The sequence below is a fragment of the Eurosta solidaginis genome, chromosome 3, assembly GCF_040869045.1.
Source record: "Eurosta solidaginis isolate ZX-2024a chromosome 3, ASM4086904v1, whole genome shotgun sequence".
Classification (NCBI taxonomy): domain Eukaryota; kingdom Metazoa; phylum Arthropoda; class Insecta; order Diptera; family Tephritidae; genus Eurosta; species Eurosta solidaginis.
In genome coordinates, this window is record NC_090321.1 from 157,589,573 (window position 1) to 157,612,843 (window position 23,271).

Consider the following 23,271-nt stretch of genomic DNA (forward strand, 5'->3'; position numbering starts at 1 on the left):
AATAAGTAAGCCTACTTTTTGTCGTTTAATAAAATTTTATATTTCTCGTTGCTGAGGCAATCTATTTCCTGTTTTTGATATACTGCTTTTTAATTTTCATACACACTGGCGGGAGCTACGTGTTTTATACCGACTCCAAACGACATCTGGAAATGGCACCTGGTAAATAAATTACCGGGCTGTCCGATCCACTTCCGAGAAGTTACTTGTCTCGTAACTTGAACGTAGGAACTAAAAATTAATTTTCGATGAGAGATTACCAATCTATTATTATATGTTTTGAAATAAGTGATTATAAAGATGCGAAAAGGTATTCAAAGTCAGATGGTGTCTTATTATAAGTCCTATCCAAACTTGGTTCTATATGTGCAATACACTTTAAATTTAGCATACTGTTACCTATTAGACCTGGTTTATAAACCGTATAACCGGTTTATTGTACTCAATTATCTTATTATAACGCCGTATGTGAGCCTCATCGCTTCCCAAGGCAGTCGGTTCTATGTACCGGAGCGACTAGGGATTTTCCCGACCAAGGACTGTCATTTCAGTGTAACCCCATTTAATTTGTTGCGTCCCTCCCACAAATTGTCATCCTCCCAGCAGCTCCTTGCAGCGGGACTGCTCCATATTCTCTTGCTCCGGGTAGGTATCGAATCCAATCCGGGTCCGTCTCCTGACCCCGGTCCTGAGAAATGGTTTTGCTGCGCCTGCCGGAAAAGAATATTTTTAGGACGGTCATACTCTTGTCAGTGTGTCTCGTGCAAGGGATGGTTGCATCGGACAGTTTGTTCTGGGCTAGATCCCAAAACCCGACGTCCACGTAACTTTTATAAATCTTTTGTGGCTCCTTGCTGTTCACGCCCAAGGGCGTCCCGTAGTCTACGACTTACCCCCCCCCCAACTACCTTCCGGCAGCCCCGCTCCTCAGCAAGCCACAACAAATACCCGCTGCTGCTCCCGCCCCACGGCACCACCAACTCATATGGCCGCTCCCACTCATACCTACAGTCTCCGTAGTAGAATCGGGAGCAATGCCGAGTATCAGCCCTTGCCCCCGTCTTCTTCCCCCCTCTTTTCCAGCAGCAATCGTGTAGGCCAGGGAAACAGACTCCTAGTCCCTACCTCATTTTGCACCGTTTTCCAGCACAGAATATATATGTTTGCGACATCCGCTAAATGCAGCTCCTGCCTTGGACGATGCCACTTTCCTAGATGTTCTGGTATCCGCGACGGCAACCCCCCGACAGGTTTCATAGCGCCATGTTGCCAGGCCGTAAATCCAAATAGACCGAGTACCCCAATGCTTACCCAAGGACGTCCGGTCCCAGGGCCACAACAGCAGTTGCGTTCTAGCATTTCACAACCCAGGCGTAGCCACCCGTTACTCCCAGAGTGACAACGTCTTCCTCGTTGCACTTCAGAATTCTGCAGTTTAACTGTAATGGATTAACTGGAAAGATCACGGAGATAGTCCATTTCATGAAGCGGCACAACATCCGCATTGCTGCGATTCAAGAGAATAAACTCACAGCAAGATCTGCTCTGCAGACTCGTTCTGGGTATAATCTCCACAGAAAAGATCGCGAGAGCGGAAATGGAGGTGGCCTTGCGTTTATCGTACACCACTCTGTGGAATATCATATACTTGAACCCGACATCGGCCGCATCGTAAACTGCGTCAACTGGCAGCCGATGGTAACATTGGCATCCGACCACCTGCCTATACTTATTTCCCTCGAGCGTATCGCCGACTTCATCGTCACAGAAAAACGCACTTTCATTAACTTTAAAAAAGGAAAGTAGGACGAATACAAATCCTTTACAGACAACCGCTTTGCTGCCCTCCCTATCCCGACTGATGCTCGCCAAGGGGAGCGTGCTTTCCGCAAGGTCATTGAATCCGCCTCGGCTCGCTTCATTCCCGCCGGTACAATTCGCGAAATTCGGCCTCACTTTCCGGCTGAGGCCGCAAATTTAGCTAGAGAACGTGACCTTATAAGACAGCTCGATCGCGGCGACCCCCAAATAACGGATATAAACCAACGCATCAGATTGCTTGTAGATGTGCGGGTGTAACCTCTCTGCCGGTGTAGGTAAGCTTTGGTCCACCGTAAAGTCACTATCGAATCCGTCTAAGCACAATGACAAAATTTCCATCGCCTTTGGCGATAAAGTGCTGTCGGATGCGAAAAAATGCGCGAGCGCTTTTTGCCGACAATATATAATGCATTCTACGGTCGACAAAGATAGACGGAGGCCAACAGACACGAACATAAACATAAATAAATTCTCCAATTACCATCACAGTCAAAGAGGTTGAGGATGCCATCGGCCATGCTAAACCATCCAAAGCAGTGGGTCCAGACGGCATAGCCATGCCGATGCTTAAAAGCCTAGGGAAAGAGGGTTTCAAATATTTAGCGCATGTCTTCAACCTGTTTCTTTCCACCTTTGTTACTCCCGAAAAATGGAAAATGGCCAAGGTGGTCCCGCTATTAAAGTTCCCAGGCTAACATAGCAGAGTCATATCATCCGATATCTCTCCTGTCGCCAGTAGCCAAGACGCTTGAAGCCATTTTGCTCCCCTACTTCACAGCAAATTTGCAGCTAGCCTGTCAGCAGCATGGCTTTAGAAAACTCCATAGCACCAACCCCGCGCTAAATGCCATTAGCACCCAGATAAATTGCGGTTTAAATCAAAACCCCCATCATAGAACAGTACTCGTTGCGCTAGACCCATCAAAAGCTTTTGATACGGTCAATCATGGCACATTACTGCAAGATCTGGAAGGGTCTACTCTTCGCCCATGCCTTAAAGTGGACCGCAAATTATCTGGGTGGTCGGCAGGCATCGGTGCAATTTAGAAACGAAACATCAAAACCAAGAAGAATTAAACAAGGGGTGCCACAGGGTGGTGTCCTATCCCCACTTCTGTTTAACTTCTACATATCAAAGCTACCTTGTTGTTGCAGCAGTGCTTCGCCCCATCCAAGCTACCTTCACCACCATCGTTTCCTACGCCGATGACTGCACAATAAAGGCCCAGGCCCACAGAGCGATAAGCTTTGTAACAAAATAAACAGCTAACAGAAACCTGACATTGCCACCGACCAAATCATCGTCGACCTTATTTACAACATGGACGCGCCACGCGTTCTCGATATGGTCGCCAAGCCTAAAGGTTACTCTCTGGAAGAAAATACAGACCTGCCAAAATACTGCCCTCAGAAATGCTACGGGCTGTCTTCTTATGTCCCCAGAACACCATCTACACAATGAGGCGAGAGTACTTCCCATTAGGGAGAGAAATGAAATGCTAACTAAACAGTTTATGTTGAATATCCAGATATCTGATTGATGAGGCTACACCGCCAAGAGGCTTAAGGGGCCATCTCCTTCAGTGATATCCACAAACAGGCGCCGGACCTCCATGCCAGAAATTGACCGCTGAATCCGGCACGCAAAGAATACTCAGAACTAGAAGAGGAGGAACGCACGCGCGTCACTCTAGCTCAACTTCGATCTGGGTGCTGTACCACGTTAAACTCTTACCTATCCAGAATCAACTCCGACATACAAAATGTATTCCCTGATTGCAATGTGTTCCCACATGATACCAACAATCTCTTCAATTGTGATGTGGAACCTACCCCTCTAACACCCCTCTCATTATGGTCCACCCCTATTGAACCAGCAAGTTTCTTTGGACTACCGTTAGAGGACATTGCCTTTAAGGGCTTCCCAATCCTTGTAGGGATGCTCCGGGCACTGCTGATTTTTTGATTGTTTTTCCCCAGCATATCATGAAAATCTGATCGTTAATAAATTTACCAGATGTTAGTATATTTGAAAACCGTCAAGAACTGGCAGAGAAGTCCGATGATAAATCGCTCTTTCCAAGAAAGTGGAATTTTGGATTGGATAGGCAATTGGGAAATAAAGGTTTAGATCAAATATTACACTCGGTAAGCCTCTTAAGGGTTGGTTTCGTCCTAACATATGATTCGAATCATGGCCTCAATCGAAAGATGATGAGCTGGTCCTAGAAAGATACGTGAAAAAAGTTGTCCGGAATATTTTTGGTGTTTTACGTTATGACTATTGTAAGTTGAAAAAAAATGTTAAAGTGTGCTGTATCAACCAGCATTATGTTTCCAAATGCCTTTAGTTACCAATCCCAAAAAAAATTTCTGATGAAATAATGAAAACAGTGATTCGAAAAGTTCCCACACCATTAAATTTAGTTTTTCAATTGCTTCCACAATTCCTATGAGGAAGGGAATGAGAAAATCAAAAGTACTTTTTCCATTCCTTGAACAAAATTTCAATTACATTTCCAACTCCTTTCGAAAGTACTGGGACCGAAATTACATTTTTACAAAATAGTTTCCCTCAATTACAATAAAATATCTACGTACTCGAGCCTCTCGTGAAATTGACATGTAATTAATTCCTTTGCTGTAGAGAAAATGAATTGATTACTTTATCCAATTGCTGAAGAATGTAATTTTTAATGTAATGTAATTGCATTTACCCAGCTCTTGAAATGGTAAATATTTATTGATAATATGTAAGTGAATGATGTGCTCTAATCATTTCCGTAAAATTTATGCATTTTTAAAATTTAAATATTAAAATTTGGCCTTTTTACGTTCTTATGTGCTTATATTGTTTAATCTATTACAAAAATAAAATACTCTTGACAGAAATAATTTTTAAACAGATTAATTGATAACAGGAAAATTGTTCCAAAATAATTCTAACTGTTACCGTGTCGGAAAAATCAACAACAAAAAAGATAAATTGATAATTATGGTGACGTGAACAAATTATTATTCTTTCCCAGCCAGCATTTTTTGAAAATTTTGAACAAAAAATATTCAAATATCATACCCCAAGGTGATTAAAAACGTTCAAATTTAAAAGCATTTTCTGTTCGAAAATTAACGTATCGTCGGGAGAAAAATGTACCATAAATGTGATTATTTTTGAATAATCATTTGTGATTCATATTTCGAAACGCTTTTAATTCATATTTGATATCATTGTAAAATTGAGCTTTAATTGTTTTAGAGTAATATTTCACTACTTTTCAGAGTCATTTTCTGATCATATTCGTGAACATATTTCAATCGTTTTGGTTGAGATTTTTGAATCATTTTTGAATGCGATTATGATGCATTTATTCTTCATATCTCATTCCAAATAGATACTACATGATAATCTTATTTCATCAGGGGAAGAAATCATGCGGAAATGAGCTATTTGAACCACAGGTCACTCGCAAAAAAACTTGACCTATATACACCTGCGACTACAACATCCAGCATCAGGTATGATCGTCAATATCTTAAAATACGATACGGCACGGGATGTTGAAGACATATCCAGGTACATATGTCAAGAGAGTTTCACTTACCTGGTCAAATAGCTCCCAACTTTTGTATTGTCCAGCTATTACCCAGCCAGCATTTTTTGAAAATTTTGAACAAAAAATATTCAAATATCATACCCCAAGGTGATTAAAAACGTTCAAATTTAAAAGCATTTTCTGTTCGAAAGTTGACGTATCGTCGGGAGAAATATGTACCATAAATGTGATTATTCTTGAATAATCATTTGTGATTCATATTTCGAAACGCTTTTAATTCATATTTGATATCATTGTAAAATTGAGCTTTAATTGTTTTAGAGTAATATTTGACTACTTTTCAGAGTCATTTTCTGATCATATTCGTGAACATATTTCAATCGTTTTGGTTAAGATTTTTGAATCATTTTTGAATGCGATTATGATGCATTTATTCTTCATATCTCATTCCAAATAGATACTACATGATAATCTTATTTCATCAGGGGAAGAAATCATGCGGAAATGAGCTATTTGAACCACAGGTCACTCGCAAAAAAACTTGACCTATATACACCTGCGACTACAACATCCAGCATCAGGTATGATCGTCAATATCTTAAAATACGATACGGCACGGGATGTTGAAGACATATACAGGTACATATGTCAAGAGAGTTTCACTTACCTGGTCAAATAGCTCCCAACTTTTGTATTGTCCAGCTATTATGTATTTTCTGAGAAGCCGAAGGTGGAGAAATGGTTGGGGAAATCTTCGGGCACGAGCAGCATTTGTATTACATTGTCTTGAAAAATGTCTTAATAATAAAAATTTTATATACATATTTTTTCTGAACTTCATGATTGGAAAAAATGTGTGTATGTGAAAAAAAATAAGATTTTCAATGAAAAGTAAAGTTTTAACAAGTACAAAACTCATTATTCAGTCAACAAATATAGTCAGAAAACATTCAGAAAGCTGATTGAAAAATTATTATAAATTTTTGATCACCTGAAGTAAACACATTTGATTCAAATATGATTCCCAAATGTGATTGAAAAACTATATTCAGTTTTTGATCATCAAAGGTAAGCATATTTGATTATTTTTTTGTTGGTTTTTATGAAATATTAAAATTTAATCATAAAACGACTTCAAAAATGATTCCAAAAAGTGATCGAAAAATGCTTTTCAGTTTTTGATCATCAAAAGTATGCATATTTGATTATTTATTTTGTTCAATTGTATGATAACTCATTATTTAGTCAGAAAGAGTAATCAAATTGTATTTATATGTAGGGAAATTCAAAATTTAATCATCTAAATGCTGAGTGGGTATGTATTTTCTGGGAAGCCGAAGGTGGAGAAATGGTTGGGGAAATCTTCGGGCATGAGCAGCATTTGTATTACATTGTCTTGAAAAATGTCTTAATAATAAAAATTTTATGTACATATTTTTTCTGAACTTCATGATTGGAAAAAATGTGTGTATGTGAAAAAAATAAGATTTTCAATGAAAAGTAAAGTTTTAACAAGTACAAAACTCATTATTCAGTCAACAAATATAGTCAGAAAACATTCAGAAAGCTGATTGAAAAATTAATATAAATTTTTGATCACCTGAAGTAAACACATTTGATTCAAATATGATTCCCAAATGTGATTGAAAAGCTATATTCAGTTTTTGATCATCAAAGGTAAGCATATTTGATTATTTTTTTGTTGGTTTTTATGAAATATTAAAATTTAATCATAAAACGACTTCAAAAATGATTCCAAAAAGTGATCGAAAAAGGCTTTTCAGTTTTTGATCATCAAAAGTATGCATATTTGATTATTTATTTTGTTCAATTGTATGATAACTCATTATTTAGTCAGAAAGAGTAATCAAATTGTATTTATATGTAGGGAAATTCAAAATTTAATCATCTAAATGCTGAGTGGGTTGTATATTCATTCCATTATTCTAATAAGTTTTCTCATAAATATATGGTTTGAAAAGTGGTAGAATATACAGTAAACAATAACTAGGATAATTCATCTGAAAATCAAATATTAGTGCTCGTTATATCGTACTTTACAACAGTAAGCAGTACATTTTTACTTATTGATGTATTAAGATGTTATTGATAAAAATCTATCATAAATGTGATTTTAAATAACACAGCCCCTTATGCATACAAATACAAACGGTTTATAAAGCTTTTTAAAGTGGTATTTCAATGCTAGGGTAAGAATTTGGGGTTCTCTATTATATTAGGGTGACGATATAAAAAATTGATTGGTAAATTTAAATTATATTTACAATTGTATAAAAAATAATTGGCAATGTTAAGTTATCTATTTGATCGGTATTCGCTTCAACTAAAGCAGTTGCAATAGTTGCAACTGCTATCACAAACGATTTAAACAGAGTCAGATTTGTAAAACCAAAACAGTTCAGGCATAATATGGACGATAGCGTTGCGAGAACAAAAGCCAAAGTTCCTTCCAGTGATTTTTTTGAGTCTGTAATAAATTTTATACATTTATAAATAACTATGATGAGTTATATTTACTGATTGACACACAAAAACAACACTTTATTTATCGACAATATTCACTTACTACTCCACTTGATGCGACCAAATTTCGAACCGATTACACTTGCAGCTGTATCTCCAAATCCAATTGTAAGAATACCCGAGAAAAGAGGGACAATTCGATTAGTGTAACTAGATGTGTTGTCTTGGTAGCAAGGGCATGGGCTTATCCATAAAGGCAATGAACAACCAATAAGCAGGCAAAATGGCGTTAAGGCGAATACTCCCGCATCTTTTTCGTCAGAGAAGGATGCAAAGGCGTTGCGTAAATGCACATCCAATGGTGGTATATTACATATACGAACTAATTCAAAAAATGTAATAAGAGCCAATGCCACGCCAGATGCAATGTAAAGGAAATCGCATTGATACAGTAATCCAGGTACGTAGACTATTACAATAAGCAAATGAAATAGTTTGCGAACTCGTGTGGATGCCTTTCCCTGACTTTGCGTTCGCCACCATACTATAACAACCGTTAAAGCAACCAGAGCTACATAGAACATAATTATTTTTATCTGCAAATAAAAAAGAAAAAAAAAAACATTACAAGCCTAGAACGACATGGGCACGAAACCTCATAAATAAAATAATATTTCATATAAGTTAACGAGTTTTGCATTGTTTGTGCGTTATGAGGCAATTGTGTGCTTGACTGAGTTGCCCTTTCATTCTTCCTGGTCCGTCCTGGCAAAGTAGTAGGCATGATAAAAATATTATTATTTTAATTTTTACCATGGTAGTAGGTATTGTAACGAATTTTGGGAAATTACGCTTATTTCAAACCTTCTGCTAACGTTCGAATCGCTAAACTGTTGAATAACTCCAATATTCAATAATGCTGTAACGAAGCTTTTTTCCTGCCCCGGTGCTTCTTCAATAAGTGCTTGGGGTATACTCGCCGTGTCCAAGGTTCACTTACAATAAATTTGTAATTCGGGATACCTTGCAAATCGTTTTCATACAAAATTCACTTTATTTCTTTAACTATGTATATTTTATAACAATGAAAATAATGTAATAAAATAAAGATGTATTTGTATTCTTCACTTCGCTTTGTGCTTGCTCTATGGTTAGTGGTGGGCTAATGGTCGTCGTGTCCCGTTAGGACGCCTTGCTGGTCGTTGCCTGGGTCTGTGTAAATGTATTTCTGTGGCGCCCTGCGTCGGCGTGTCTCTCGTACGGCTAGCGACTGCGCTGTCTCTGCTGCGGTTTACGTCGGTGCGTCTTCGTGCGTGTGTGTAACTCTAGTATGGTTGACGTCGTGTATTTGCGTAACTCTGCTGCGGTCAATGTAGTATGCTTGCGTAGCGCTGTTGCGGCCAGCGTCGTAGGTTATCGTGACTCTGCTGTGGCCAACGTAGTATGTTTGCGTAGTGCTGTTGCGGCCAACGTTGTATGTTAGCGTAGCGCTGTTGCGGCCAGCGTTGTATGTTGGCGTAACTCTGTTGTGGCCAACGTCGTATGCTTGCGTATGGCTGTTGTGGCGCGGTGACCGTCGGCGCAGGCGGGCGGACGTCACCTGTTCGCGGGTGCGCGTCACTGTGGCAGAGCCGTTGCTTAAGAAGTCTCAAGCGGAGTTTGGTGGTATAACCGACACATTCACCACTTGAGGCCACGACTTACTCCTATGAAACGATCTCTCCAATGGTACAACCGATACCTTCGAGATGCGCTCCACTGGTAGCTCCGGTCTGCTGTGGCGCGGTCACCTGTTCGCGGGTGCGCGTTACTGTGGTAGGGCCGTTGCTTACGAAGTCTCAAGCGGTGTTTGGTGGTATAACCGACACGTTCACCACTTGAGGCCACGACTCACTCCTATGAAACGATCTCTCCGGATGGTATAACCGATACCTTCGTGGGACGCTCCACTGGTAGCTCCGGTCACGACCACAGCTCCGTGCTAACTGCTGTACTGCTGTGTCGCTCCTTTTATAGCTGTTGTGTTTGGTGTTGCTAGCTCAAATGGTTGCGTTGCCATGGTAACCGTGTTGCTATTAAATGTTGCGAACGCTCGTTGTGTTGCTGAGACTTGTTAGTTTGTTGTGTTGCTATTAAGTGTTGTGATTGCTAGTCGTGTTGCTGAGACTTGTTGGTTTGTCGTGTTGCTAGGGCCTTTTGTGACTGGCTGTTGTGTTAAAGCTGTGTTGGATATGTTGTGGGGTCGTTTTGTGTGGGCCAAATGAATGGTGTTTTATTTGGTCCCCACAATGCAAAATGGTATTTATTCGACTACTTTCAAAGTACTTCACAATAACTCTTACTTCACAACTAATTGCGTGCTTAAATCAAACTGGTTACTGATTACTCATCCTTCGCTGCTTTTATACTCTCCGTCGCTTCACTCGCATATTTCTACTAAAGTCTAGACGTTTCGCCTTCTGCTGTATCTCCTGCTTGGTAATTGAGCTACATAAATGCGTGTGCATGTGTGATAACCAACTTCGACTGATGTCTACATGTTTTTGTGGGTATCTCTTCGTTGCCTTGTGTGTATGTGTATAAATGATGATTTATGTATTGATATACACCAGTGTGAGTCGCTTCATGTCTTTTTATTGTTGCGTTATTATTCATTTAATATCAGCTTAGTGATGGTAATATTCGTCACAGAATTATTTATATGAAGGTGTAGTGAAATAAAGCCAGCGGGCACTATTTGATAATCAGGGCTGTCATGGAATCCAAGTCGGGTTTGCGTTTTGTCGGAATTACAAACCAATATTGATTTAAATTGGTATCATAAAACCGTGTTGGTTTTGCTCTTTTCGAATGTAAATAAAAGCGATGTTCGATTCAGCTGTGCACCGGCAATTTTGATGTTATTTTTGGCAAAATTTTATAAAATTGTGCATTAAACAGAAATAAACAAATTTATTGACATCATAATGGCATCAGCAGTTTTAGCATTTATATTATTGGAAGAAGAAAGTTGCGAGAGGGTCAAAAGGAAAATTTTGAGAGACCGCAGCAATCCATTTAAGTTGCCAGAGGCAGCGTAATTAAAAATATTTCTTAATGTGGGTTTCTAAATTTGTATAGTGTATTTGCAGTTACATTGCATACTCTCGCATAAACAAAGAGGCTATCCGAATGGTGCTTAGGAAGGATGCTTAACTGGCTCGAAAGTTCTGCCAGTGCTGCAACTAGCAGCTACGTTACGATTTTTAGTTGAAGGATCCTATCAAAGATCAGTTGGCAAGGATTCTAGTATGAGTGTAGGTAGAAGCACGGTGTCAACGATTTTAGATGATGTGCTTCGTGAAGCCCTTCGCATTATCTGGATGCTTCGCCATAAATTCAGTCAAAATACTGTTTTGCATTGAATTTTTATGTTTTCCCCTATTAAGAATGAAAATATATGTAAATTTACATTTATTTTTATAAAATAAACTTTTATTTACTACATTTTTAGAAAATACTCAACTGCAAGAGAAATACAACTTGGAAAAAATGAAACCAACAGCATTTAACTGATTGGATTGTTTCCGATAGCAAAATCGATATTATCGGATTCTGTGACACCTAAAACCGACACTAATTCCAATTCGAACATTAAACCTTTTTAAATCCGATTCCGACAACAATTGGATTCCATGACAGCCCTGAATAAAATAATTAAAAAAAAAAAATGTTTAAGCGAAACGGTTTTAATGAAAACAATACTTACATGAAGAAATAATAATACTAAAAGCTAGAAAATAATTGGGTAGGTCCTAGGTACTAGTCATCACACTCCTCATCAATTTAGGGCGCTTTTATTTAATTGCCTGATCAACGCCCTAGATTTATGAGGAGTGTGATGACTAGTACTTAGGACCTACCTAATTATTTTCCAGCTTTTAGTATTATTATTACTTCATGTAAGTATTGTTTTCAATAAAACCGATTCGCTTAAAAAATTTTACCGGACTGTATGTAATATTTGTTCCAAATACGAGCCAAATCGGACATCATAGGTCGCTTTCTATTCATGTATGTATTATGTGTTCCAAATATGGACCAAATCGGACCACAAATACAATTTTTTTGAATATCTCGATCCTAGCGACGATTTTTTTTTTTTTTTTTTTTGCATAGGTCGCTTTCTATGCCTGTATGTATTATGTGTTCCAAATATGAAACAAATCGGCGACAAATACGATTTTTTGAAATATTTCGATCCATGCGCCACCTATCGGAGTTTTTTTTTATTATATTTCAAGTTTCAAGCTTGTAGCTTATCGGGAAGTTACTAAAATTTCAATTACAAAATTCGTGCCGGCCGGCCGTACACCCCGTCAAGTCAAGCTAAATAAAACCGTTTACAAAAGGAAACAGAGCCCGCCGTACTTTTATGTTTCCAAAAGAGAAATTACGCCCGCGGGCTCTATTTTCTCATACTGGCGAGTGTTATAAGCCCGATGGCTTTATTTCCTTTTATTAAAAAAATACGCCCGAAGCGTAGTTAGCCATTCAGAAATTAATGCTTTGTATGAAGATTTTGCACATAACGTATTGGACAAAAATATGTAAGATATACCTAAAAATCGTGGTGTAATCACCAGGTGAAGTAAATAAAAAAAAGACATTTTCGACGGTCAGAAGAGGGTAACTTTTTTACCCCCTTTGAAAAAATAGGAGTAGAAAAATAAATACCTTGCTACGAAAGCCATTACAGAAACTGTTTTCTTAGCATATCAGTGCCACCTAACACCAATGCAAAAGGGAATACAATGGATCAGAGCGAGTTTACATTACTTTTAGGATCGAATAAAAATAAAAAATTCAATTTGACCACTTCAACTGTGATGAGCAGTAAAATTATATGGATGCGACCGAAGTAAACTGACCTCAACTGCAACTGTAGTTGAAACTTTCATTGAAAAAGAAAGATGTGTTATTCATATATAGCACGTGTGTACGTCAGTTATTTAGTTGAACTTTTCTGCATTTTTTGGAACTTAAATGGGTTTCGGGTTCGATGAAAAGTTTCACAGTCAGACTTTGAAGTGATTGCTATACTCTTAAATGTGTTTCCATCCCTAAAAATTCATTGAAATGTTCATCTGCTTTGTTGATTTGTCGTTGAGAGACGGAAGTAAAACATATGCCTTTCTAATATATAATACAAACTTAATCAGAAGATCCCCCAAAAACTCTTAACAGTTGAATTCATGATGTATTACTAATGTTACCAAGTTACTATTTACCAAAATATGTCAGGCTATAGACTAGCCCAGCGGCAGTCGGCCTAGAGCCACAAGATGCTGATCCGAAGCGAGCTCGATTCATATTGTAAAGTTTTATTAGGAAATTCCTGATTATTATGCACCTTTTGCTAACGTTCGAATCTCTGAACTGTTGAATAAATAACTCAAATATTCAGTATAGCAAGATGTTCTTAATTTACACTACTTCACAATACTCGCGTTCTTCACGTATATCGTGTTAAAATCAAACTGATTGATGGTCGCTTGCATCGCGCTGCTTTTATACTCTCAGTTAGCCTCGTCCAACTATTTCTCATAAGGTCTAGACTTTTCACGTACATGCCTTCTGGAACAGTTGTATCTCATGTTTGGTTATTTAGCTATATACATTAGACTGGGTCGATTTATTAACCGATATCGCGCCATTGATTTTTCGATAGGATTTGGGCTCAGGAATAAAAGTTCCACTACGCATACCCAAAAAAAATTTTCTAGGCAAAAAAAATGACGAAAGGGTAAATTTTTCGACCAAAACACTCCCCAAAACCCAAAAAATATTTTTTACTAAATACTGTTATCACCAACGTTTTTGCAACAGTTTTTTGAAGAAAAAAAATATTTTTTGGGTTTTGGGGAGTGTTTTGGTCGAAAAAGTTACCCTTTCGTCATTTTTTTTGCAGGCTCGAAAATTATTTTTTTGGGTATGCGTAGTGGAACTTTATTTCCCCGAGCCCAAATCCTATAGAAAAATCGATGGCGCGATATCGGTTAACTTTCGTCCATACAGATCGACCCAGGTTAATATACATTTATGTCTGTAGTTTATGTTTTTCTTCGACCTATATGCGTGTGTATATGTGAGTAACAACTTCTGCTCTTAGCTGATGATAACGTGATGTGTGATTGTTTCTCTTTCTTATTCGCTATTATCTGCTGACTACAAATGTGTATGTGAAATAATCTCTTTGCTTCAAGTTGCTGGTTATGTGCGTGAAATTTTCTACGTTGCCTGTTGTTGTAGCAGTGCTTCGCCCCATCCAATAGGTGCGACCAATCACAAATTGCCATCAATGTCCTCTAACGGGAGTCCAAGGAAACTTGCTGTTTCTACAGGGGTGGACCATAATGAGAGGGTGTTAGAGGCGTTGGTTCCACATTACAATAGAAGAGATGGTTGGTGTCATGTGTATCTCACATTGCAAGCAGGGCATACATTTTGTATGTCGGGGTTGATTCTGGATAGGTAAGAGTTAAACCTGTTACAGTATTTAGATCGAAGTTGAGCTAGAGTGACGGGCGATTCCCTAGGGAGAGTGCGTTCCTCCTTTCCTAGTTTTGGGTATTGTTCCTTAAAGTACTGGAATCACCGGACACTTCCTGGTATAGCGGTCCGACGCCTGTTTGTGGATTTCACTGAGGACCTGATTGTGATTTTTAGTTTCATACGTCTGTGTGTTCTCAGGTGCCGTATTTCCTCATAATGCTTACGCAGATGACCCCTTACACCCCTGGCCGGTGTAGCCTCATCAATCATATGTCTGTTGGGGTGCCCAGGTTTCTGGGTATTCAACAGAAACTGTTTGGTTAGCATTTCATTTCTCTCCCTTCTGGGGGCATAAGAAGACAGCCCGTAGCGATTCTGAGGGCGGTATTTTGGTAGACCTGTATTTTCTTCCAGTGAGTATCCTTAAGGCTTGGTGACCATATCGAGGACGCGTAGCATACCTTCATTGCCTTCTATGTATGTGTGTAAATGGCTTACTGTGGTTGTGTTTATTTACTACCATCATAGTGATGTTGCTAATATTCGCCACAATATATTCTAAATTACAATCCTTAAGTGTACCATTCCCCTCATCTTAGTGGTCTGATTTTTAGGCCAAAACAGCAACAGTGATTTTCAATTTGTTGTATATTTAGAATATCATTGTTTTAGCGAAGTATTTTCATAAATATGGTGTGATCTCACTCGGGGAGAATATAATTTCTAATTTAAAAAATACAAAGATATCTGAAGAGATCTTTGGCAGGGTCGCAATAGCTATAATATCAGCCAGCATGTTTGAATTCCTTTCAGTTTTTCTATCATAATAAAAAGCACAATAATTTAGTAAGAGAAATTATTGTGAATACGTCTCAAACTCATTAAATTGACGAATATAAATAATGTATAATACAACAATTTTGGTGTACTTGTAGGAAAACATTCTTAGAAAGTCTTCAGTAGTACTTGTTAGAAAGTATAGTTTATGGAGTAAATAATAAAATATGTTCAATTTATAATTGAGAAACATACGCAGAATATAATGTAATACTGATAATAAATAACAAAGTGTTTGTTACAAAGTATAGCATAATTCGTACTCTAACACCCCCCCCCCCCCCCCCATATTTCTAAACCCATGTTTTTGCAATCATAAATATGGTTTTCTTTGAATAAAGCTTTTTCAGAATATCTGCAGTTTGATCTTCAGTTCCAATTTCACAAAATGTTACTGCTCCTTCTTCAGCGCACTGACGAATGAAATGATGACGTATGTCAATGTGCTTTGATCGTGCATGGTAGCTATTTGTTGTTCCTAGATGGAGTGCACTCTTGTTATCACAGTATATTGGAATCATTATGCTAGAACAATCAATTTTAGAAATTACATTTTTTAACCTCAGAGCTTCTTGTGTCGAAGAAGGAAGTGTCATGTATTCATATTTCATATTTCTTTATTCAGCCTATGATTTACAAGAATCTTACAGACTATATTAAACATAAGGTTTATTTACAGTAAAGTTAATTTAAAATGGAAAATAACATATTGTCACGGATATTAGCATCACTAAGCTATACCATCACTAAGGCGATGCTAAGGCCATGCCAAGCAGTATTTACGTCAATAATCAAATCAAGTATACACATATATAAGGCAGCCAGAGAGATGTCACACACAGATGCATTTACTTATACACCTATGTGTACTCGAGAGACTGTAAACTACAAACATTCACATCAATAATTCAATCATTATGTATCTACATAAACGAATAAATAATTGCGTCTACACATATGTACGTATACGAGCAGCGGAGCGGCAATGCACAAGCACATGCATATATCTTATCTGAGTTGTCACAAGAGAGAGCAATAATTTGTGCACGTAGTTGTGGCTGGCGATTTTGTAGCCGAAAGAAACTAGTAAGTTCTGGAAATCGAAGAGCCTAGAAGTATGCAGCGTAAACTATAAAAGCGGGGCAGTCGAGTAAGAAGTAATTCAGTTTGAGTTGAGCAATCAATCAGTTATTGATTAAGCACGCGATCTGGCGGCCAATAGTAGAGTTTAATTTGAGTTATCAATCAGTTTGGTTATTATGCCAGCGAGTAGCAAAGTATAAGTGTTATTGTGAAGTACTTTAATAAAGGCTATTTTTCCATTATTCAATATTGGAGTTATTTATTCAACAGTTTAGTGATTCGAACTTAGCAGAGGATTGCAAATAAGAGGATTTGCAAGTAAAATCGTAACAATTGGTGTCAGAAGAGGAATTGTTGAATAAATTCCGAAGACTTCGAATACAACCTGGACATGGCAAAGTGGAGTGAATTGAAGATCCAGCAGCTGAAGAAGGAGTTGGAGAACCGTGGATTGAATACAAGCGGCATTAAAATCGAACTTCAAGCACGACTACGAGAGGCAATGGAAGCAGAAGGAATTGATGTGGAAGAGTATGTCTTTCACCTTGATGGCGAGGAGACAACAAAAATTGAAGAGAAAAACGAAACATCGCAGACGGTTACCAGCACAGACTTGAACATGATATTGGCTGCAATATCTGCACAAACATCGACAGTAGCATCAATGTCGTCGCAATTGGCATCCCAACTAGAAGCGCAAGAGGCACGTATAACAGAAATGTCATCGCAAATATCCACCAACATGTCATCTCAACTAGAAGAACAGAAAACGTATATGTCATCACAGATGGAATCCCAAGAGACACGAATAACATCGAAGATTGAAGCACAGGAAACACAAATTTCTTCACAACTGGAAGAACAGAAGACGTATATGGTATCCCAACTAGAATCGCAGGAAACCCGTATAACATCACAATTGGAAGAACAGAAGACATACTTGGCATCTCAACTGGAAGCGCAAGAGGCACGTATATCTGAAATGTCGGCACAAATTTCGGAACAGGTATCATCGCAGCTCTTTGTGAAACTGGAAGAGCAGGATGCAAAAATTTTACAACTCGAGGACAAAATTGATGCCGAAATAGAAGCGTTAAAAGGTCGTATGGAGCAATTACAACTAAACCGCCCAGCTGTTTCAGCAAGCAATCCAAAGGTAAAAACACCATCATTTGACGGTTCTGTTCCTTTCCAGGTATTCAAGCTACAGTTTGAGAAGACCGCAGCAGTGAACAACTGGAATGCGGAAGATAAAGTTGCTGCACTGTTCGTGGACGATTCCCGAAGGAGAACGGAACAATTATGAAGCATTGATGGCTGCTGTAGAACGACGTTATGGAAGCGAGCATAGAAAACAGATATTCCAAATTGAGTTGCACAACCGCTACCAAAAAGCAAATGAGACATTGCAGGAGTTTGCTTCAGATATTGAAAGATTGGCTCATCTTGCAAATGCGGACGCACCCGTGGAATACACTGAAAGGGTAAAAGCCAGAGTTTCATAAATGGCATACGGGACGTGGAAACGAAGCGGGCTACATATGCGAATCCAAAACTAACGTTTGCTGAAACGGTATCGCATGCACTGACTCAGGAAACAACCTCACTTTTGAGTAAGCCAGCGTACAAAGCTCATCGCGTGGAAGTGGAAAAGCCAGACTGGGTAGACACAATTTTGGGAGCACTGAAGGGATCTCAACAGAAGAATGCCGGAGTTATTAAATGTTTCAAGTGCGGCAACCCAGGTCACATTGCACGTCATTGCGATCTTGGTCCTAATAGTTCCAACAATGTGGGTGGCCGTAAACGCAAAGCTGGCGGAAATGAGCAAGAGCGTGTCGGATGTAAAGAACGAAAACTTGCCCCGGCTATTGAATGTCCTGTGATATCTGTGTCGCAGATTGGAAGGAAATCAAGCAGTCTTACCATCAGAGGGAATGTGGATTGTAAAGAGCGTGTACTGACTGTAGATACGGGGGCATCTCATTCCTTGATTCGATCTGATTTGGTCTACAGGAGAGTAAAGTCATTACCTGGAGCAAGGTTTCGTACGGTCACAGGCGAGTATAATGAAGTCCAAGGCGAAGTGGTATGTGAGGTATTAATTGGAAAAGTCATGGTTCTACACAAATTCGTTGTGGCGGAGATCGTTGATGAAGTCATATTGGGAGTGGACTTCTTGGTTGACCATGACCTCAGGATCGATATGCGGAGGAAAATTATGCGCTATAAGAACCAGGACATACCACTTAACTTTAGTTTGGAAAAAGGGTTCAGCAGTAATCGGGTACTGGTGGAAAAGACTCGACAAAGACCACGAAAGTCAAAGGCAAAGGTTGATAGATCGAATGGGCCAAATAAATCAAAATCAAAAGTACCTGCGAGAGAAACACTGGCATTGAAAAAACCTAAACGACGCAGAAAAACGAAGCAATGAATTTCCGAGAAAGAATGCGAGGGTAGTTTCAAGCCAGAGCGCATTACTGTTGTGAAATGTGGGAACGATACTGATTATGCGAAGCCAATCCGTCAAGCGCAAGCTCTACGAAGTAGTTCATTGGCCAAACAACAGAGTGTGAAGGAACGAACCAAGGTATTGAGTGGTACGATAACACAGGTACCATGAGAACAATAATTCGAAAGGTTTCTTGGCGGGAGATTTGGTACTGTTATACAACCCTCACCAGCGGAAAGGTGTTCCATCCAAATTTCGGTGCAGTTGGGAAGGCCCGTACAAGGTTGTGAAGAATATCAGTGATACCATCTACCGCATACAAAGCATTTAGAAACCACGGAGTAGAAGAGTGGTACATTTGGCGATGCTAGCAGCGTTTAGATCGAGAGATTTGTCTGATCGGGACGATCAGACTTAGGTGGAGGGCAGTGTCACGGATATTAGCATCACTAAGCTATACCATCACTAAGGCGATGCTAAGGCCATGCCAAGCAGTATTTACGTCAATAATCAAATCAAGTATACACATATATAAGGCAGCCCAGAGAGATGTCACACACAGATGCATTTAATTATACGCCTATGTGTACTCGAGAGACTGTAAACTACAAACATTCACATCAATAATTTAATCATTATGTATCTACATAAACGAATAAATAATTGCGTCTACACATATGTACGTATACGAGCAGCGGAGCGGCAATGCACAAACACATGCATATATCTTATCTGAGTTGTCACAAGAGAGAGCAATAATTTGTGCACGTAGTTGTGGCTGGCGATTTTGTAGCCGAAACAAGCTAGTAAGTTCTGGAAATCGAAGAGCCTAGAAGTATGCAGCGTAAACTATAAAAGCGGTGCAGGCGAGTAAGAAGTAATTCAGTTTGAGTTGAGCAATCAATCAGTTATTGATTAAGCACGCGATCTGGCGGCCAATAATAGAGTTTAATTTGAGTTATCAATCAGTTTGGTTATTAAGCCAGCGAGTAGCAAAGTATAAGTGTTATTGTGAAGTACTTTAATAAAGGCCATTTTTCCATTATTCAATATTGGAGTTATTTATTCAACAGTTTAGTGATTCGAACTTAGCAGAGGATTGCAAATAAGAGGATTTGCAAGTAAAATCGTAACAATATTTTTAAAACTTCGACGAGATATCGAAAAATCAATACAATAATTATTATTGATTGAGTTAATAGCAATTAGAGCGCGAGTGATCGGGCCATTAAGTGCGTAATTAGATCTAAACTGGTCAATTACAAACATAGTATATTGGCGCAAAGTCCGTGATGGAACATAAAAGTTCAAAGACTCTAACAGTATCGGGCAATCAATATTGCCATTAGAAATATCATAAATAAACATTATAGATGTAATTAATCTTCTACTTTCTAATGTGTGAATATTGATTAGCTTACACCTAGAGATATATGGAGGAAGAGGCAGATCGAAGTTTATATCGTATAAACAGTACTTCATGAATATTTTTTGCACACGTTCGACTCTCTTATTGTGTACCTCATAATAAGGACTCCATATTATGGAACCATACTCAAGCCTTGACCGTACAAAGGCATTGTATAATAGTTTTTTAGTATATGGATCCTTAAACTCGGATCCATTTCTTTTAATAAAGGCCAGTAAGGAATATGCTTTGGGGCATGGGAATATGACGGGCAAATATAACGCTTAACTGCGGACGATAATTTAAACATCACCGTTTTCTCAAAAAGTTTTGAAATCACGGGGATCTTCGATATTGGCCGATAGTTTCTAACGTCAATTTTACTACCACTTTTATGAAAAGGTTGAATAAAAGTAGTTTTCCATTCATCCAAAAAGATACCACACTTTAATGATTATATATAAAGATATTATATATATATATGAATTAAATATATGCAACAAGGGCTCTGCAACGGAAGCTACACATTGCTTCAGGAAAAAAGATGAAAATTCTTGATAATCACATTGCTTGGAGCTCTTGCTCGTCTGAATACTTAAGATAATATCATCAATATCTAGAACTAATGAGGAGAAGTCGAAACAAGACGTTATCCCATTCAACATATCCCCGTCGTCATTCCACAGATCATCAATAGCAAAGTTCGCTTTAAAAAATTCTGCAAACAGATTTGCTGAATCACTAGACGATGATGAATTCTTGCCCTTGTAAGACACAGACAACGGTATTGTTGAAACCGATTGTTTGGAGCGAATGGAATTCCAAAACGATTTAGGATTCGATTTGATATTATTTTCGAAATTGAGAATATATCGATTGTACAGAAACTTATCAAGACAATTAAACTCCTTCGCGTAATTCAGATATTGTTGCTTGAGTTCGGGACTTCCTGATTTTTTAAAAAGTTTATAATATTTATTACGCAAATTTTTTAGAGTCTTTAAGCTTTTGGTATACTACGGCAACTTGTAAACCCTTGCCGGGAAACGAGGAATATTAATATTCATTATTTCCGAGATATTACTTTTGAATAAGTCAAAGCAGTCTGAAAGATTGCGATTATTAAAAAGAGACTGCCAGTCAATATTTGAAATCAAATTATTGATCAAGGCAAAATCACATCGGCTATAATTGAAACCAACTTCATTATTGAGTTTAATATTTCCAAATTCATAAAACTTAATCTCCAATATCAATGGTACGTGATGTTTATCAGTATTAGACAACGGGTAGAGGGAACGAATTAAATTATAATTAAGATCATTACTAACAAATATAAGATCGAGGATTTTACCTAGCGTATTTTCAAAATCATTGATTTGAACTAAATGTAAACTATAAAAATTATCAACTAAGTACATTTCACTAGCTTGATTGACATTAGTAGGTATGAGAGTTTTCTCACCTGGAAGATAATTCCATACGATTTTATTTAAGTTAAAATCCCCTAAAATACAAAATTTACAATTCAAGTTAGTGCTCGAAAGATGGATAATATTATTAACATGATTTTCATAAACACTATCTGCACTATTTGGTGGTATATAAGAAACACTGACAAATAGACATTCTGTTTTGCCTTTTATGCTGATTATAAGCTGATCAATAGAAGTATCAGCGATATTTAGAGGAACCTCCGAGGTTTGTAGGCTTTTTCTTACAGCAATTAGCACTCCTTCACCTCGATAAAGTCCTGTACTTACATTATCACGATCTTTGCGATATATATTATACACATTTTTATCAAAAAACTCATTACTAAAAAAGTCCGCAGTAAGCCACGTCTCAACAAGAACTATCAAATCGTATTCTTCACTAGAGGTAGCAGCAAATACAGCAGAGGCCTTAGTTCTCATGCCTGATATGTTTTCAAAATATATTGATATTGAGTTCTTTAAAGAACGGGCATCATCAATTAGACATGAATTGTAGCAGTCATTATTGGTGACGGAGCGAGGACTTATGAGTTGTCCTTTTGCACCACAGTCCTTTGAAAAAAACGAAACGGCCTTACTTTTACATCCGATGGCCAAATTGACGAATCGAGCAACTTATTGTAATTAGATGCTGAGATCCAAGCTTAAAATTAACACTCCGTAAGGACTTTTCATCTACGTCCCTTTTCGTAAGTTTTTGGCAGCGCATTAATAAAGGCGAAATATTTGCAGTTCTTCATACATAGTCAGCTATAGTTTCAGCATTCACAGATGGCTTAAAAGATGACAGATGAAGCCATTTGAATCGTACACTAACTTCTAAACTAGCATTAGAGTTACTACCAACAACTATTGGACGCGCCTTTTGGTTGTTCATTCCATCACTTTGGGAACTATTTTTCAATTGCTTATTGGGATGTCCGGTATTAGAAGAATCAGATCGAAATGAAGCGACAGACTCTGCAGTATCAGAAACAGCGCCAGCTACAGCAGAATAACTACCAGCATTCACACTCCCAATATCAGCGACGCCAGCAGCAGCTGCAGCAGCATCTTCACCACCAACAAGACTCCGGCTCGCATTATCAAAGTCACTAGCACTCAGCTGTTGAAGAGAGTGAGATTGCACCTGACACTGCATTTTTTCTATTGCTTTTTGTGGTTGTTTCACGTTCGGTTCGACGCCCTTTGTTTTTGACCGCGGTACAATAACATTGTCTTTAGCAGCAGAGTTATTTTTGTTTCTCTGTTTATTATTAGCATTATTATTTAACGACTTGAAAAAGCTACTGAGAGCTCTGAGACTTTTTTGAGTCTCTGCAATTTTGGTCCGCATAACAGAGGGCAAACCAACAACACAATTGTCACATCTGTAGAACAGATTATTATTGTTTTTTAATATATTAATAATATTAGCACTAAGTTTTGTGCATTTTATGTGCGTTTTTATTTCACATAGGCCACACATTAAGTGGTCATCACCACCACACAAACTTGTACACTTAAGACAGCTATTCATCATTTAAAAATATGATACAAGCACAGCGAATAAAAACACGTCTGCTCACTACTAAGTTCAGACAATTTATAATTTATTCT

The 23,271-nt window shown here is 38.1% G+C and overlaps 1 protein-coding gene across 4 annotated transcripts in view; it reads right to left on the reverse strand.

Moving 5' to 3' along the window:
* Positions 1–4,495: 4,495 nt before the first annotated feature.
* Positions 4,496–23,271, reverse strand: part of LOC137244460 (dolichol kinase-like) — a 31,969-nt gene continuing 13,193 nt past the window's right edge. For 3 of the 4 annotated variants that reach the window (XM_067773463.1, XM_067773460.1, XM_067773462.1), the window contains exons 4-5: positions 7,963–8,455; positions 4,496–7,893 (exon numbers count right to left, since the gene is read on the reverse strand). In XM_067773463.1, coding sequence (XP_067629564.1) covers positions 7,646–7,893; positions 7,963–8,455 — 741 coding nt within the window. In that variant the 3' untranslated portion in view covers positions 4,496–7,645. The remainder of the gene's footprint in view (positions 7,894–7,962; positions 8,456–23,271) is intronic. The other variant, XM_067773461.1, reaches the window with a different exon arrangement.